General features: G+C 31.1%; 1 protein-coding gene across 1 annotated transcript in view; it reads right to left on the bottom strand.

Moving 5' to 3' along the window:
• Positions 1-18471, bottom strand: part of LOC125048968 (amyloid protein-binding protein 2) — a 32882-nt gene extending 14411 nt beyond the window's left edge. Inside the window, exons 1-2 of the mRNA XM_047647951.1 lie at positions 18284-18471; positions 700-813 (exon numbers count right to left, since the gene is read on the bottom strand). Coding sequence (XP_047503907.1) covers positions 700-813; positions 18284-18466 — 297 coding nt within the window. The 5' untranslated portion in view covers positions 18467-18471. The remainder of the gene's footprint in view (positions 1-699; positions 814-18283) is intronic.
• Between the last annotated feature and the right edge of the window lie 355 nt (positions 18472-18826).

Genomic DNA, 18826 nt, shown 5'->3' with positions numbered 1-18826 from the left:
ATTCGATTTCACGTTTCGTTTGTAACAAGGGTACAGTAATCCCCCCTAATATAACGCGGCATTTCTCCCCTATAACGCGTAGATTTCTCAAGTTATTTTTCTGTAGTGTGAAATTTATAATGATTTGACAAGTCTATAATTAGTTTAGCGTACGTTTGCTCCTGTTTCAATTGTGTTGTTATTTAATAAAACTAAATATATTTGTGTTCCTAGTTTCTGAATTATTAAAAAAACGGTTTTACGAGAATACGCATACAACGCGATTCGCGGTCCGGGTGTATCGCGTTATAGCGGGGTTTACTGTATGCTACCATTACTGCGACAAAGACAGTTCTGAGCAAGTCGAATATGATTAGTTTTAAAACATACTTTTTAATTTAAAACATACTTTTTAATTTTCGATTTCAATATTGAGTTTCCATACCCCCTTAATTAAAATTTAAAGCATCAGGCCTATTGAAAGAACTCCATCAAAATTAGGTTTTGTCTTTACATAGTTTTCTTAGACAGCTGTTTATAATAATTAAAAACGACCGTCAATCCCATATGATGACTTCAGCAACTATATATAAACTAAGGACAAGTAAACTATAGCCTATGTAACACGCTGGTAGCGTTTTTCGATTAACGTTTTTTAAAATATATAAACAATATTTTTTTCGTTATTATTATATGTAGCTCTAATATGTAATAACATACCTGAAAACACTGGAGCAATCTTAATTGAGCGCCCGAGAATCGCAAAAGTCTCTCAAATATCTCCAGCTCGGACAGCTCCGCGCCCAAGATGCAGAGTCTTTTCTCTTCCAGCATCTGTAACGATACATTAAACATATAACTCAACTATATTTCATCTGCTTATTGTAATTACGTACTAGAATATTAGTATAGCAGGTTGATCATATATGAATTTAGTATTGTATGAGACTTAGGTGAATAAGGTTTCACGTATTATTAGTCAGAATACTCGTATATATATATTATTCTTCTTTCCACCTAGGCACACTGCCTTGTCTTACGAATTTCTTTCTTCTAGAAAGTCACAATCTTGCGGGAAAAAGTAATAAGCTGTATAATTCAACGGACAAGCGGCTCAGTCCGCATTATACGTAATTAAACTTCAATAGCCAATTTTTAGGCTAGGTTGCAAGAATTTATTTGCCTTAGTCAGAACAGTTCAAAGAACGGACTAGAATTGTGCCACACTTATATTTGAAACAAGACAATTAACATAATTATATTTAACAAATAGGTTAAATAGTATAAACTGACGGTATTTGACAGTACCTACTTAGGGTACGGAATAGGAGCACCACGAGGCTAGCAAGGGTTAAATAGAGGTACATCTAGGTGAAGTAACCTTCTAAGAACAAAAATATAGAACCATTATTTCAATTTTATGACTAGACTGAAACATCTGGAATGGCAAATGATTTTTTTATGATAGCAATGTAATCCTAGCAAAATTACTTCGCTGAAACGTTATATGGTTCATGAAAAACTGCTGATAAATGTGTGTCAAACAATAAATTTCACCAAAGTTTAATCTACTATAAATCCTGTATAAAAATTAAATTTGTTATAACCAAGTCTAAAAAGCATCGCTTTGCTAAAGCTATAACCACGTAAAACCATTTATTATTAAGAATAACTTACAAATTGTAAAATAATAGATTTAATATGACGAATCGCAACACGTCGTAAGAAATGTATAGTTGTATGCAAATAAACAATGCATCCGATGGCCCACATCGATTGCAGTGGCATTGATTGTGTTGACACCTGACTATGGCCCTGAGCGCGCCCGCTCTTGATCTCTCCAATAGGCAAGCATTTTTCCCATTTTACTCGACTACGAAATAAGATAGCGGCCTATCATATCCCATCATTTTTACAGAACAGATTGGAGAACTAGGAGATGTTTTGTAGCTATTGAATACTTAACCTCTCGTATATTTTTTTTTAACAAAAACTTAGCGAATCATAAGGGTGACGGAGAGGTTATTATTACTCTTGTCCGTTCTACGCCCTTGATTTGAGAACTGGCCGGTAAATTTAGAAGCAATAATTATTTTAGACGTTCATACGTGTACACATACATTGTGTTACTTATATAAATATATCTGGTTTGAAAATAAACGTAAAAAACTTTAAAAAAGTTTGTTTTCAACTTTCAACTTTTTTGTATCGAAATGTCCTAAAGAAAGTTTAGAACATATAAAATTAAATATTTTAATTAAAACTACATAGTTCATAAAGTAAAAGTAATAAGATGTAATAAGATGATGTGTCTAATATAGTAAAAAAATATAATTAGGATATTTTGAGTTTAGAAAGTGTGATTTTTAATAAGTTATTAAAAAATCGACAGATATGTGAAACAAGACGACAATCCGCTTCTACCGACTTTGAAGATGTTGAGTTTATATTTTGCTATATATCAACGACTTTGAATCGTTGAAGATTTCAGTGTACCTACACGTAATTTCACGAACTGTTTAATAATATTCAATTATGTAATTAATTAGGTATGTATTATATGTTTATGATAATATAACAAAAACAATAATACATTATTCCCTAAAATATCACATATTATTTTAAACCAGCTTCCGCCCGCGTTGATTTCATGTATTAAAACATAGCGTAATTAATTGCACACCTAAACCTTCTTTAGGAAGTTGTATCAAAACTCCAAAAATAGCCGCCGCCTGATTCTTCATTTTATAATAAATAAGAATGCTATATCACTAGCATTTATTATAATTAAACTTTTCCTTATTAGCGTCATAAATTGTATTATTCACCTCTGTTTTTTTACTTAAATCAACGTAGGTATTTTTCAATATTATAATATGTAAATAATAAGCCATTTGAAAATATCCGAATAACAGTCTTTATTTAGTTAGAATGACGCCATCAAGATATAAAAAGATGTCTTCAGGAAATTTTCAATTGGGTATAATCAAATATTCATACGAGTATGAATATTGAATATATATATATTATATATATTTCATTGGGGATCTTGTTCGCCCACATGTCTCTCAAAACATAGTCAAGTCAAGTTTAAGCTATAAAGAAAATATAATTATTTATATTACATGATAATTCATTAACTAATGTTATAAATTATATTTGTAAAATTAAAAGGAATTTATTTTTATATTAAGTTACTTAAGATTTTCGATTTCCAAGTTGTTTTGTTATAACTCTTGCAAAGGATTTTTTATCAAGAATTCACTTCGATATAGGTATTTATTTTTGTAAAACAGATTTGTGAACAATACCAATTAACCCATCATATCAAGTTAAACCATTTGTAAAACTATAATTTTAAAACTGAAAACAAAACATTGACAGCTCCTATCAAAATTTGTCGTAAACTTTACGTTTAAGATATATCAAAATAATAGTTTTTTATTAAATAATTATATGTATATACTAATAACATAATAGCTTTTGATTGATGAATTATTTTATAAATATACAGGGTGGCCAAAAAGTCGTGGATCAAACGCAAATAGGGGATAGATGAGGTCATCAGCGGCAAAAAATTGTTCTACGGGAGGTCTCTAAGGTCAACCCCTGCAAAGTTATGATTTATTTTGGTTTTTATATGAAAATTGACTTTTTTTTACTAATTCTTCTTAAAATTCGAAAATATCTACATCCTGTATCTTTCTCATAATATCCACTAGATTGGTACTGAGGAGTTCTTGCGTAAGACATACTATTTATAGTTGTTTATTGAGTGTATTCAAGATAATATTAAGTGATACGATATAAATTTTTTTCAAATCATAAATTTTTCTTTACTTTGGACCCCACTGTGAAAAATAATTACTCCACCGAAAAGTGTCCCTGTACTACAAGTTTTGGCGCATTTAATAGGGATTCTGAAAAGGTATTACACGTGGCCATGAGTCGCTCTAATATCTTTCTAAGAAGAATTACAAACAACGATTGTGAAATAATAATTGTATTAAAACAATTAATTCTCAATGGTTGTTTGTAGGAAACAAAATATTTTACAATAAAATATGCTCAAAATTCCTGATTCTGACCATAATACTTAATCTGCACCGTCTAATCAAATTCCTACGTAACCCTCCAGCCATCTGTCCAATTTTTTGAATCTAGTCCGATTCACACAGTACTGGTCACAGGTAGGTAAATAATCTATCATAAGTCCGAATCGTTGTTGTTTTTTCGTCCTAGAAAGATATTAGAGCGATTCATGGCCACGTGTAATACCTTTTCAGAATCCATATTAAATGCGCCAAAACTTGTAATACAGGGTCACTTTTCGGTAGAGTAATTTTTTTTCACAGTGGGGTCCGAAATAAACAAAAAGTTTTGATTTGAAAAAAAATTATATCGTATAACTTAATATTATCTTCAATACACTCAATTAACAACTATAAATAGTATGTCTTACGCAAGAACTTATCAGTACCAATCTAGTGGATATTATGAAAAAGATACAGGATGTAGATATTTTCGAATTTTAAGAAGAATTAGTAAAAAAAAGTCAATTTTCATGTAAAAACCAAAATAAATCATAACTCTGCAGGGGTTGACCTTAGAGACCTCCCGTAGAACAATTTTTTTCCGCTGATGACCTCATCTATCCCCTATTTGCGTTTGATCCACGACTTTTTGGCCACCCTGTATAGTCTTATGTCGAAGCAAGTTTGACAGTTAAATTTCAAAACTTACATAGAAACCTGTAATAAAATTATCTTTCTTTGGTTCAATTTATCGACTTGCGATTCCAATACGTTTCAGTTTATGGTACGAAAAAATTAACCAAAAAGAAAATGAATTTTGCAACCTAATCTCATCAGCATCTCAACTGGACCGTTTTAAGAAAGCTCATGGAAGGCCTCCTGGTAGGTTCGGTTAAGGATTTCCGATGAAGAAATTTTTTTACAAATAACAAATACTTTATTAACCTTTTATTTATCGCATAAGTAAAGTAAAGATCTTTACCATAGTACCAAAGATGTTTCTAGTCATAATTACGATGAATGTAAGTATATAGGTTTAAGACGTACAAATGTGAGAAAAATATTTTTTCCTGTTTTAATATGTACAGTCATGATGATACACGGGTAGGATTTTCCTTTAAATATTCGAATTAATATTCATATAACTTAGCACAAAAAGATATGATTCACACTTTTTATCAATATTAAACCAATTGAAATAGTTTTTATTACTTTACTAGGCAAAAATTATTCATTATCAGAAAGAAATGATTTTCATAATAATTATTAATTCTTAAAAAATTAAATATTTTTGCCTACCATATATCATGGAAGGACTGTGTACTGTGTAGTCCAATGTACACAGCCCTCCATGTACATAGGCTCAAAAGCCTATTTATTACTTTGGGATTTGAAAGGTACTGGGGTGACTAGTGGGGGATGAAGTACTACTACCGGAAGTTGAAGTTGGGGTGGGAGGGTAAGGTAGTTTTTATATTAAATTGTTGTTATTGATAACGGTTTAGGTTAGTAGTTTTTGGTCGTTCAATGTTGGTTCTCTCTCAATAAAGTTGAAAAATTATGGCTATTTTGTCTTCTTATAGTCGTTGCTGGAGATTTGCTTAGATCTTTAGGGGGTGACTCAGTACTACTTCTTTTCCTTTTCCACCGAAAATTAGATTATCTCCCCATAGAAATGCAATCCTTCCATTCGGTGAAAGTTGCTTTGCTTTTTAGTGTAGACTAGAGTCGGGAAATTTTTGTAACAACCATATTTTGTATTGAATAAAGTATTATTATTATTTTACAATCATCTTTATCATTTAAAAAGATGATAGTATATCAAGTATGACGTGCTTCTGTTGTACACGAAATGGCCACAAGTAACATTAAACGACAAATGTTGTTGACATTCGGGATCTTGTATAATGTCGCCACTAACTACTAAAAACAAAAAAAAAAACAGTAGAGGAGAATAGCTGGAAAAAAACTTTATTACGGCACTTTTGAAAATCAAAATTACAAGTTACAAATATTTAAAAAAATTACTAGTTGCCGCCCCTTCCAAAAGGTAGTTTCATATAGAGAAGAATGGACACGAAACTCCATACTTACACTTTTAAAATAGTTTTTACAATATTTTGTATACATTGATTTGATAATTATATGTGAAGACCATGTACCTAAAAAAACTACTATACTAAAATAAAATAGGCGTATGGTGTTATAAAAAACAATTCAGGACATAAATATATTATTATGTAAATACATGGTGCTCACATATTTACAAATATTGCAACTATAGATTTACTCTTTAAAAAAACAGTTAACATACAGTCAAACAGCTACATCAAACCAATTATATAAACTAAACTAATTCTTGAGGGTCGTCAACTCCGAACATTTGTTCAACATTATCATAAACGTGAATTTACTATTCATTATTCGTTGACAGAACTTTGCAAACACTAATCGAATGATTAATTTACTACCGGTATAGCAAATATGCCTCAATAAGCTTTATGTCTAATACTAATATGAATTATTTTAGCGTGGAGAACTTTGCAAGGACAAAACGATCGCCATATTTTAAAAGTGTTTTGATCTTTTTTGAAATAGCACACGTGAGTTGTCATGTTCAATAATGCTTACACAAAGTCGGCTTTGGATAAATAAACATCGCGTGATGGTATTTCCTATATTTGTTGGTGAAATCGTGTACATATATGTATATAAGATGATTTTCTATGCTAATTAATATTTTTAGCCATTTAAAAACTATAAATAACAGCAACAGATATCTAATGTTATAATGAGCACTGTTTGTCTAGTGATTACCGTGATTCTAAATCCTGATATCGTTCGATCAAATCAAAGGTTTTTCTGTGTGCAAAACGCTCGCTCGTTCAAGAACATCGTGAGAAAATCGGATACCTTACCCAAATATCGACAGCGCGAGTCGCGCACAAAAGACTGACCTTACCTATTAATAATGATCAAGAAATAGATACAGAAATACGAGGCCAGGAACAATGGTTGGAGCGTCACCAGTTTAAAAAAATTTATATCCTATATTTATGTAATATTAATTAAGTATTTAGATGTTATAAGTTTTGTTTATACTAATGACACGAAACAACTTAAATTTCACTGATAGAACTCAACTCATTCGTCTAGAGATAGATGGCTTTATGGAAAGAATAAACTGAAAAACTACTGGACCGATGTCAAAACTTTATTCACCAGTAGAATACTACATTATCCCTAACATAGTTTTAAAATTTTAATAAAAAAGTCCAGCCGCGCGAAGCCAGAATAAGCAGCATAATATTTTTATAAATAGTGAAGTAGCTAAAACGTTTATAAATGAAGCATAAATAATTGAAAATTAAAATCCATGACTTGTTCGCCGATAGGTCAACGTACGTTCTCAGTTACGATATTTTTTTAGAGTAACGAATGGACCATGACTCATTCAATCACTATACTGTATATATTCTCCTTAAAAGTTAATACTAGAAACACAAAGCAGCTCTTGACAATACTAAATTCAATTATGTAATTTATTATACTTTCAGTTACACTCAAGATAGTCAGTGTTGCCACACTTTTAAGAAGTGATACTCTTTTTTTTGGCTTGGCAATACAACTAAATCTCTCACACAATTATCCACAGAACTGCATCACGTTTTTCGACTTCAATACATAAATATTTTACAAATATACAGTGAAACCGTGACAGTTTATCTCTATTCATTAAGTAGTAAACAGATACGTATAACATTCGTTGGAGCTATACCGCTGCAGATTTTTGCACATCCTGGCAAACGTCGACTATGAGTTTCATACAATTTGTTTGATGAGTGCTCATTTCACCACAATAGTTATCAAATATTAGTATTTGATAACTTATGAAACTTACTATTAACAAGCGTCGTTTTACAGTTCAGCTTTGATTTAAGAAATTTGAGTCTTCATCTCTAGTCACATAACTAAGTCTAAGTTATTTAAAGAGCCTGTTAATTTTATATGTGAGTAGATGAATATTTATACTTGATTGACTTAATAGTAAGTAAAATATAATAAAATCCCATTTGAGGCAGACAAATCTCTGCTGATGCCTTGTGTCCGATCGAATAAACTATAGTTAATATATAAGTATACTCGTACACATATTACTAAGCCGCATTCGCGTGATTACGATAAACCTTAAACGATTTAAATCATTAACACGTACTTACACAATATATTTCTATGTAGCTCCATAGCCGCATAGAAACGTTGCCTTTTATACCTGAGTACCTTGTACTAAGGTATAAACGGCCCTTTCAAAACATAAGCCAAGGTTTGAGCTTCTTAAAAACATTCTAGAATGACAACATTAAACACAATGATTGATTGCAGCGCTAGAAATATTCCTGCTATGACGTGATTCAATTGTTATTACGATATATCCTTCGACTTGCATTACATTCTTCTAAGGGCAATTGAAAATTGTTTTTGTTAGTAACAATTCAATTAATACTTATCGTAATTGCTACAAGTTTATTGGTCGCGTAGCAGTCTCATTAATATAAAACTGGGACGTATTACAGTCCCAGGAACGTAAAGAACACGTTAGTAATAAACTACCTACTCAATAACCGCCAGAGAGCAGAAATGTAAAATTGAAAGCTTGGCATGCGCCAACAACTCGGAAGTCATAACTTAGCCAACGAAAGGTAATTCGTCGAAGAACATTCTACGGTATTCGTGTTAATGGCTACCGTATAGGCCTGACGCGTCAGTTGCATAAGGTACTAGATAGTGCCACTGCCATGTTTTTGCTATGTAGGACGTCTCGAGACTGACATTTAAAACTGTATTCATTATAATCTCTATTGCCATTGAAATTAAAGATATAATGTTCAGTAAGGATCTGAAGTACGGATTTTATTTAACTATAATGTTACTATTTAAACAAAAAGACTTTGTGCAGAAGCTAATAGAAAATATAAAAGATTACGACAAGACAAAGACAGAAATAGTTTTCTTAAAAGTATGCACGATCATTTCCGATCCAAGTTCCGCTATACCAAAAACCCTCGATTGTTCTGTCAAATAGGTTTCAGCGTGGAGACCTTTGGTATTTTATATGAAATAAACATTGACACCAAGCGTTTGTTTAATATATTCTACATTGTTTCCACTCAGAGAGAAACCTAATGCTTAGCCCACAATCCCCAATGTCTAAATACGGCTAGATTTATTAGAAATGTATTCCCACGTATGTGTGTTAGCCGTTTCTCGGTCTAGGCATGAGCATCTAGCTCGGGGCCTGCTAACCCGCTGCCCTGACTTACTTGAGTAGACATTTTTTGCGCTTGCGACACTAATCGCCTTATTGATGTACATTTAAACATTTATGGAAATTTCAACTTAATCAGCAAATCTATTAGTTGAAACTCACTAAGTCTTGGCCTCAGATTTCTGAATCTGTTTCATGATCATTTTTAAATCTAATAGGCAAGTAGGTGATCAGCCTCCAGTGCCTGACACACGCCGTCGACTTTTTTTGGGTCTAAGAACATGTCGGTTTACTCACGATGTTTTCCTTCACCGTTCAAGCGAATGTTAAATGCGCACATAGAAAGTCCATTGGTGCACAGCCTGGGATGGAACCTACGACCTTAAAGATGAGAGTCGTACGCTGAAGCCACTAGGCCAGCACTGCTCTATTTCTCATTAATATATGTTTTTCGATAAAATTCTGATTAGATGTTAACGACTATCATAGCTTAATTTTATTAGCAAATATGGCGATGTTTATGTGATGAGAACATAGCTACCCTATAGCCAGGTGTTATTTACCAAAATTATCCTGACCTAATCTTACCTTCCACCAGCTGAGGTGCAGTCAAACAAAAACAACATATTTTTACAAGAATGGTATTGTAAAGAATTCTTTTAGTACTGTGAAAGCAAACCACAGCGTGACGTCTACAATAATTGACGTTAATTGTGTCAAGAATCCAAGATAGAGCTGATCGAAGTATTATTTATATGTGTTGAGAACATGTGCATCTGTAATCTGTATATAGTTTAATAAAAGCAGTTTGTTAGAACAAATGACGTAATAGATTATAGACGTGACAATGACAGACTTTAAATTAGTGTTACCATAATTATGACATATCAAATAACTTTTTCATTAGGTTATTTTCCATAGTCTTTCGAGTGATGTAACTATAATATTTTATATCGTTAATATCTTGTATTTCTATGCATGTTTATTTTATTGCATTATTAAATTAATTACTATTGTTAGGTATAATTATATAAATTACTTGCATGTGGTTGGCAGCTGATATTGAAGTAATAAGCCAAACAAAGCTATCGAAATTATTGATGTATACCTAAAGAACACTACGTCATAGGAAATAACGTCTAAATTACTTCATTTGGTTGGTGTAATGCACTTACATTTATTTATATGCATTATTCACTTATGTTATAACTATTCCTAATCGATTGCAATAATTATTAACAAACACTATCATTGTAGGCAACAGTTATTCACGTATTAAAAACCATTATACATTGAATACATGATTGGGAAGACACTTCTATTAGGAGTTCTAATGGCAACATTTACATATATAGATAACTTCTATAAAATTTAAATACACACATATATTTCAAAATATGTTAATTGTTTATCAACCACACATTATCGCCTCGACTATTATCTAGTAAAACAATATATAATTAAGTTCTAACATATGACGCGGAAGTGTGCACGCGAGCACTTGCATATAAATTGGGACGAGAAACTGACGCAACGCTTATCAATGCGGGGCATTGTACCATTTGCGGATCTATGATGAAAACATAGAATAAAGTCCCGTACTGCGCCAGATAGAAAAATGCGAACGAAAAATCAGAGCGTAAAAAAAACTACACCTAAAGTTGACAGTATTTAATTAATATTAACAACGCGATTAATTCGGGGGTAAATGTAATTATTCTGCCCACGCTACATTTAAGATTATTCCTTGTGTGGTTTTCCGTCAAATTCTTGGCAAGAGCCAGTTTTATTGTTAAGCCAAGGTGATGAATATCAAGTTCATATGAGAAATGGCAGGCTTCTATTGATAGCGAACAGTTCGCGTTTATGTAAGCGAGCGAAAGTGAAAATAGTATGTTAAAGCGGCGACTGTGTACTTTCTTTTAGTTAATATTAAACAATAATAAAGTTAATAAAGTAACAGTAGATTTAATGTAAAATTTCGGTTATTATTCTTTAGGTTACACGTCACGCAAGAACTGTACAAGCAATAAAACTAAAAATAACTTTAATAAAAACTTTTAACTATGATAAAAACGACGAAACATTCATCGTTCACAATTTTGCTTATTTGAAATTAATACATAACAATATTTCCAAAAATAGCATCCAATTATGAATATGTTAATCAGCACAAGGTTGAAAAGGACGACTTTAATTTTACCAAAACGCGTTTTGTATTTTTATATAAGTCAAACTTTATCTAATATATAAAAGTCTCGTGTCACAATGTTCGTTCATGGGAACATGGGAGTATGGACTCCTCCGAAACGGCTCGACCGATTCTTAGGAATATTTTTATGCATATTCAGTTAGTCTGAGAATCGGCTACTATTTTCCAAACCCAAACAATTTTTTTTTAATTTTATTGTTATTTTTTTTATGATACAGCATACAAAAAAAACAACCCCTAATTATCACCCCTCTACGATCAAGCTTTTGAACTAAAAAAATGTTTTCTAGAAAAAAAACATGGCAAAACAAACGTTTGCTAGCTAGTGAATAATAAAATTATGGAACGCAGCTACACCTTAACGCGTGAATGCTGGTGAAATTCACCTTGAAAAGCGAAAGGGGCCGCGTCACTGATGCCAACCAGTTTATCGAAATCTGAAGAAAGTGTGTTTGTATTAGAACGTTATAATGGATTAGCTTTCAAACTTTCCGAATTGCGTTTGCAATGTTTGTAAACAACTTACTGGAATTCAATGGCTTGGCTAGACATGCTATGGGGTTCTATAGTTAATAACTAAATTTTCCATGGATACAATGATTGAAAAAACAAGTTAAGTGGTTATATAAATTTCCTTCATTTTCAAGAAGCTCTTGCCACGGTTTTCATACTGCAAGTAAAGCTAAAATCATCTACAATATATCTCTCTTTTCGCATACAGTTGTTATATCTTATGACATTATTAAGCTATTAGCGGTCATTACACTCTTATTAAAATATACAGTTACGATCTGACCATTGAACTCGTAAATACGACACATGACACACTTTGCAATTGCACAAAAAGCTGTGACTGTAATATTTACGAATACTGTTCGTACTTTCTAATCTCAACGGAAAAATACCTAACTGCAGGCTTTTTCCTCTCACCAATAACAACTTTAGTGCGGTGCAACCAGAATTACTAAATATTTTTGCTAAACCCCTATCCTTAAGGGAATATAGACAAAAAGGTAATTTCCCTATATATATATAAAAATAAGTTATTGTGAATCAAAAATTTAATAATTCAACGGAATAACTTTTGAAAATTACCGACAGTTATAAAGTTTTTGCTGAGTCTAAAGTTAAAGGTTTTCTGATTCGCTAATGTAAAATAAATTACTTAGTTATTACATACATTAATTACATGTGGTGATACATTCGATTTGTTTATTTATTTAAGGAAAATAGATTTCAAAGTGTGAAGGGAGCAACTATGGATATCCAGTCCTAGTTCGTTTATCAGAATGCTCAATCCGAATATCGGTGAGTAGATAAATCACTTTTATAAAAAGAAATACATACGCAAATCATGAAGAAGAGAAGAAAGTGTCACTAACAAAATATATTTTTTTTCTATGATTGACTGTTGATATGGTTAACGGTTCAAAAACATTAAAATCAGGATTGAAATTTGAAAATTACAGAGAATTATAGAGATTATTTTCTCAAAATATACGTCCTATACTTAATTTTTTTGATGTCAGTGTCTACCAGCTAGAAGTTTCCATAGGTATAAATATAATATATTTAACTATGTTTTTACTTCACTTTGGGTTCAATATATATATATATGTATATATATGTTCAAATTATGAAATACTGCTCCCATAATCTAAGGTTTCTATCACGTTAAACTATTCGAATTTACGTATTGCTCTAGCTACGTTGGTGGTCTCCGCTGACAGCTCGTCAGTGCGTTGCCGGTCTTTAAAAATATTTGATACACGTTTAACAGAATTTTAATTATTAGAACACAAAATAATAATTAACGACCTAGTTTCTTTGGTTGAATGTAGGTGAGCTTTTTTAAGTCGGGTTAAGGGTCACCGCTTTGTGTACTCCAGTTAAAAAAGTAAAAACAAGTCCCACCTATGCGACCAGTGGCCTTGCATGTAATTATGTATACCCTACATAATACTTTCTTGAACTACCTTCATATTTTATACAAAGTATTATCCCTGAATATCTAACATACCAGTATTAGGCTTTTCTACATTTACGACTTCTACGGCTCATAGTTACAAGTCGTGGTGGTTGGTGACTAATATTTTGTATAATTTGCAGCAACAAAATCTTATTCTACTAGACTACGAGTTATTTTCGCACCACGTCTTACCATTTAATAATTCCAACAAAAACGGTAATTAATGTCTTACTGAAACGGTAAAAAAATATGAATTTTCATTTCATATTATGAAAAGAAGGTGATACGTTCAAGGCTAAAGGATTTTAGGTTAAAACAAATAATTAATACTTTCAAAAGCACCATTTCGTTTTGGCCTATAGAATCGGACGTAAATATTTAAACTACAGTAATTCGTAGTTTTAAAATTGACTTGTAATATCAATAAACTGTTAAATAAAAATAAAATCGCACGCTTAATCCAATAGGCAAACACTTGTCTGCAGCTGCTAGGCTTATGAACAGTAGAAGTTCTACGTATGCAAAATGTTAAGGAGCAATTAGGAAATAATATTCTATCTATTCTATACTAGGTAGGTATATCACGAATATAGTGAATCTTCAATTCAAGATAAATTGAATAATAAAAAATGTTTTATATGACGAGATAAACGGGCCATGTTTATGTGATATAAATTCCGTAGTCCTAACTAAATTGGTTGGTCCCTTACCGTTAGCGCCAAGTCTCGCCATTCGGTACCGCTAGCGATTTGCATTTTTAGGTGAAGGCAAACTACCATGTTTTGTAATTATAACATTTGTGTTATTTGTTACAAAGTGCACTTCTGTTCAGAAATCTAGGGATAACGCTTTTCTATGTCACAATCATATCTATACTATATATATTATACAGATGAAAGATTCTAATTTTATGTGTGTAACAAATAAACTAAGAAACTACTCGACCATTACACATTATCACACAGTAACATGCGCTATATTAAAAAAAAAAGGTTGCGTGTACTTATGTACGCGCATAAGAAGTTATACTTTTTTGGCATTATTAAAAATAGTTTTTTAATGCATGCAAATAATTAATTACAATTAAATAATCAAAGACTGGAAAAGGAGTCATTACAGTCAATAAAGTTCAGTTTACATTTGAAAAAATAAATAAATATTTATTATTATTCTCTTACAGTGTAACATAAATTCTATTATTATTCGAATGTTGTTTTTAAATTATGGCCAATGCCGTTGCATCTTCCGTGGGCAACTTCATTCTGTTAATTTTGTGTCACGGTGCGCGCGCATCGTAAAATTTCACTCTCATCAATTTTTCATAACGCGCCTAAAGAAGTATAACTTCAAAAACTCAAAACATCGGCAGCGAAAACTTATAAACAAGCACAGAAATTTACTTATTTACAATATTAGTCCAGATTCTTTGACGATATCTTCCCTTTATAACACAAGTTGTAATTAGTAGTACACGTTAATATAATTTAAATAAATAGACACTTAAAAGCCAGTACAAAACGTATCAATATAAACCTATAAACCTATCGGCTATCTCATTTTAATTCAAGTCAAATAAAAACATTGTCGTAAAAATATACGAAGCTTTAAAAACCAATATCAGTTTAACGTAATGTTGCCAATATAAATGTAAATTTATATGTGAATTTAGTTAACCACCCACGTCCCTTAAACACGTCGCACAGAGGTTACTGAACATAAATCGCCTTCCGGGTTATTTTAAAATTGCCAGTCCAAAAAACTAAATAGATTAATAATTTAGTATAAAAAATATTTAGGCTGCCTTCTTCGAAGAGTATAAAATAAAATATGTATCCTTAGTCAAGTCCCGTTTCGGAATCTCCAACTGAGGCCTTTTAAACTACGCTGCTCGGTTTCCACGATCGCCGGGCCAATAAGTGACTTGAAAATAATACATTTGTTTTTAACCATTTGACTCGCTATTATGATGAAGGATGCTAGAGTAACGTTTAGAAATTTGTTACAGAACTTAATCCCAATACATAAAACGGGTTGTCTTATACAGACAAGTATTTATTGTATTTTTACGATTTAATCAATACACTTTCACTTTCTTTGAATGTCAAAAGTACAAAATAACTTTCACAAATCACAAGATGTTTCCGAAATGTTTGTATGCATGTTACAACTTCATTGCGTTGTCCCTACTGAATGATAATTAACTAGCCTTTCTTGGGCTGAAAGCCATAATATGTTGGTATGTGGTACATAACATCATTAAGCCTTAAACTTGCTAATAATTTTATTTAGAACCAATCTATGCAGAACAAGATTGCCACTAACTTACACTTTAAACAGTATTGTTAAGAAAACAGTTTTACTTTTTTTTTTAAACTAATTGCCAGTATAGCAACATTATTTATCCATAAATTATGTTACATAATCTTTATTTATTATAGTAAACATGCACTAGATACAGCATACAAAATGAAGTATTTGGAGAAGATCTTTGCCAACAGTCTTAGCTTGCACATGGTAGTACAAAGAAACAATTAGGTACTTGAGAAATTTATATTTTGTTGATTATTTGATATAGATACTAGGATGAAATAGGTTATATATACAGTTTTATCAATTGCCCTGATCTTTTGTCATTCAAAAATGACAGCAAATAACTATTGTCATGATAACTTCCATTGTTACTCAATTTATTTGAATAGAGATCAGATTGATTACACAATGCTTCGGTTAGGTTTGGTTATTATTAAACAAAATATTTCATATTTATCTCTTAAATTTCCAAATCAAAATTGGATTATCAGAGATATTGACCTTACACATACCTATAGCTTATACCAATAACTTTATTATTGGTAGTTTAGGCTTAGAAATATATAAGCATATAAAAGCTACAAACAATATTACAGTGGATATGTGGTAGTACTGAATGTAGTAAGTAGCTTCTATCGCTTCATTTACTTCACCTAGCAGATAGATTGATTGATTGATAGATTTGATAAGATTCAAAAATGGTCCACTTGAATGATTTCATTGTAGCAGTTACAAAGTGTACCAAGTACAAACATATGTATATTTAATATCCTATCACAATGTAGATTTTTTTAAATTATACTTTAAATGGTAATATAACCTGCCTCAACATGAAACATTGTAGGCTACACAGGTTATGTAAATAAGACTTATTAATTACCTTGGCAACCACTAACACACAATAGGTATGTTAATATGTAATAAACTACATAAAAAAATATCTATCCTACCATTAATACTACAAAGTAATCCATTTGTTACAGCTAAATAGACAAACCAGTTATGTAACATTTTGGCCAGAACTTCCACAAACATTCAGACATAAGTTTAGAAATCATATTATTACTTTTTAGTATCTTAGGATAGAATTCAAAGTCAAGAATTAGCTATATTTAATCACAATATGATCTATATTATATGGTATTTATACCTAACATTTAGGTTATCTGTTATAAAAACCAAATATTTTTATGTGTAGAATGATAGTATTATAATTACTAAAAAATTTTAACATAGTAACGTTATACAGTCAAAACCGTTTCCAACGAAATCATTTAGGACAACATACCGGTTATATTGACTGGTGAATACTATTGTATTAGGTACTAAATATAAACGTCATCAGCTGTAACAACTATCGGTTGTTACGACCAAATATACATAGTCCCTTCGATGACGTTATAACAGATTTTGACTGTACAAGCATTGACCACTTTCCAATACATAGTAACGTTCAGCAAATTTATTATATATATCCCGGTTGGATTTTAAAAAAATTGTAAAATTAAATAGTTCAAAATAAACAAGTGTGATTTTTGTTAAGGGAATTATTTCTAACTAATGGGATCTATATTTTATATGTTTCATTTCTGCAATAGATCTTTACATATTTATCAAAATTAAATATTTACAAAAAAGAACCAATGGATAACATTTAAATCGGGCATCAAAGGGACTATAATGACAGAGAATCACTGATGAACTGAGAACTCTATACTATGAATAGGGAAAACCTCAATATTTATATTTCAATTGGCGAATAACTCAAATTAATAACATAAAATCCCCAGTGTCATAAAAACATGATTTCAATTGAAACTGTTTGTAGCATATGTTTTAAAACAACTTATTTCAATCATGCCAACCCTGACTATATCACATACATTGTCAGTAAATTACAACAGATTCTCTTTGTTCAATCCAGACCTCAAGATCCAGATATACAAGTTTGTCAGCCACTGATTACAATGTTATTTAATGGTGTTATTATTGAATCAGCTGTACATACTACTCTTTCAATACACAATTTATGAAACAAGTTTTTTTTATATATAATATCAATCTTATAGATCACAAAATAAATAAATATTCTAGACTTTTTATAAAATTACAACTAAAACACAGTCAAGGTCTTTTTATATAAACAATTACCAAAATATGTATGTCTATTGTACCTACTGTAAACAGGTGAATGTGGCTTCCATTTTTAGAAAAGATTATAGACTTGTTATTAATATTATTATTTGTAACAATTGTGTTTTATCACTTACATTATAAGAAGTGTAAACAGTGAAAGTGATTTAACAGTTACCCAAATCAATCAGTGCCTACTGACGAGTCTGACGAATCCACCATTCACCAATACAATGTATGACTATGACCGTGAATGCAATACTTATACTGTTTTTCATACGTCGTTTCAATTGCCAATCAGTTTTTTAAGCAAAATAATATAATTTCGAATGAAATCATTGTATTAATATTAAGTGTGCAATAAGGGTAAATTTACTCACCCTAAAGTAAACATCCATGAGGATGCTATCTGGCAGCGATCGCAAATCATTTTTCTCGCACTTAGATTTTTGCAAATAGTTCACTAAACTAGTCAAACACAAATCATATAAATTGTTGGGTGTTTTTTTCACGCGCACGTCAGCCATCTTGGCAGGACAAAGCAGAACTCGTTTGCGTCTCATATTGTTACGCCTTAGCTTCACGTTCAAGTTTTGACATTTCGGGGCGACTTGCAACTATGTTCACATTATATTTTGCTTTATTGATAAAGTTCTATTGGTCGATGAAATTTTGCACTAAACAGCTATTGGTCCATTTAGCAAGACCAGTTTTCATGTTTTCTATTATATATTGGCACGGTCCTGTCAGAAGTAAAAATGAAAGAGAGATAATGATTTTTACTCATTTCCTGTAACAGCTGATTGCCACAATTTAAAAATTATGTTTTGAAATAGCTTCATTAATAATAGATGAATTAATTTTGCAAATAAACAAATAATTTTGCCCGGTTTGTGGCTTTATGGGTATTTTTTTTGTTTTGT

This window comes from Pieris napi, chromosome 4 (genome assembly GCF_905475465.1).
Source record: "Pieris napi chromosome 4, ilPieNapi1.2, whole genome shotgun sequence".
Classification (NCBI taxonomy): domain Eukaryota; kingdom Metazoa; phylum Arthropoda; class Insecta; order Lepidoptera; family Pieridae; genus Pieris; species Pieris napi.
The sequence above is the reverse complement of the archived record's forward strand: the minus strand, read 5'-3'. Positions and strand labels throughout refer to the sequence as shown.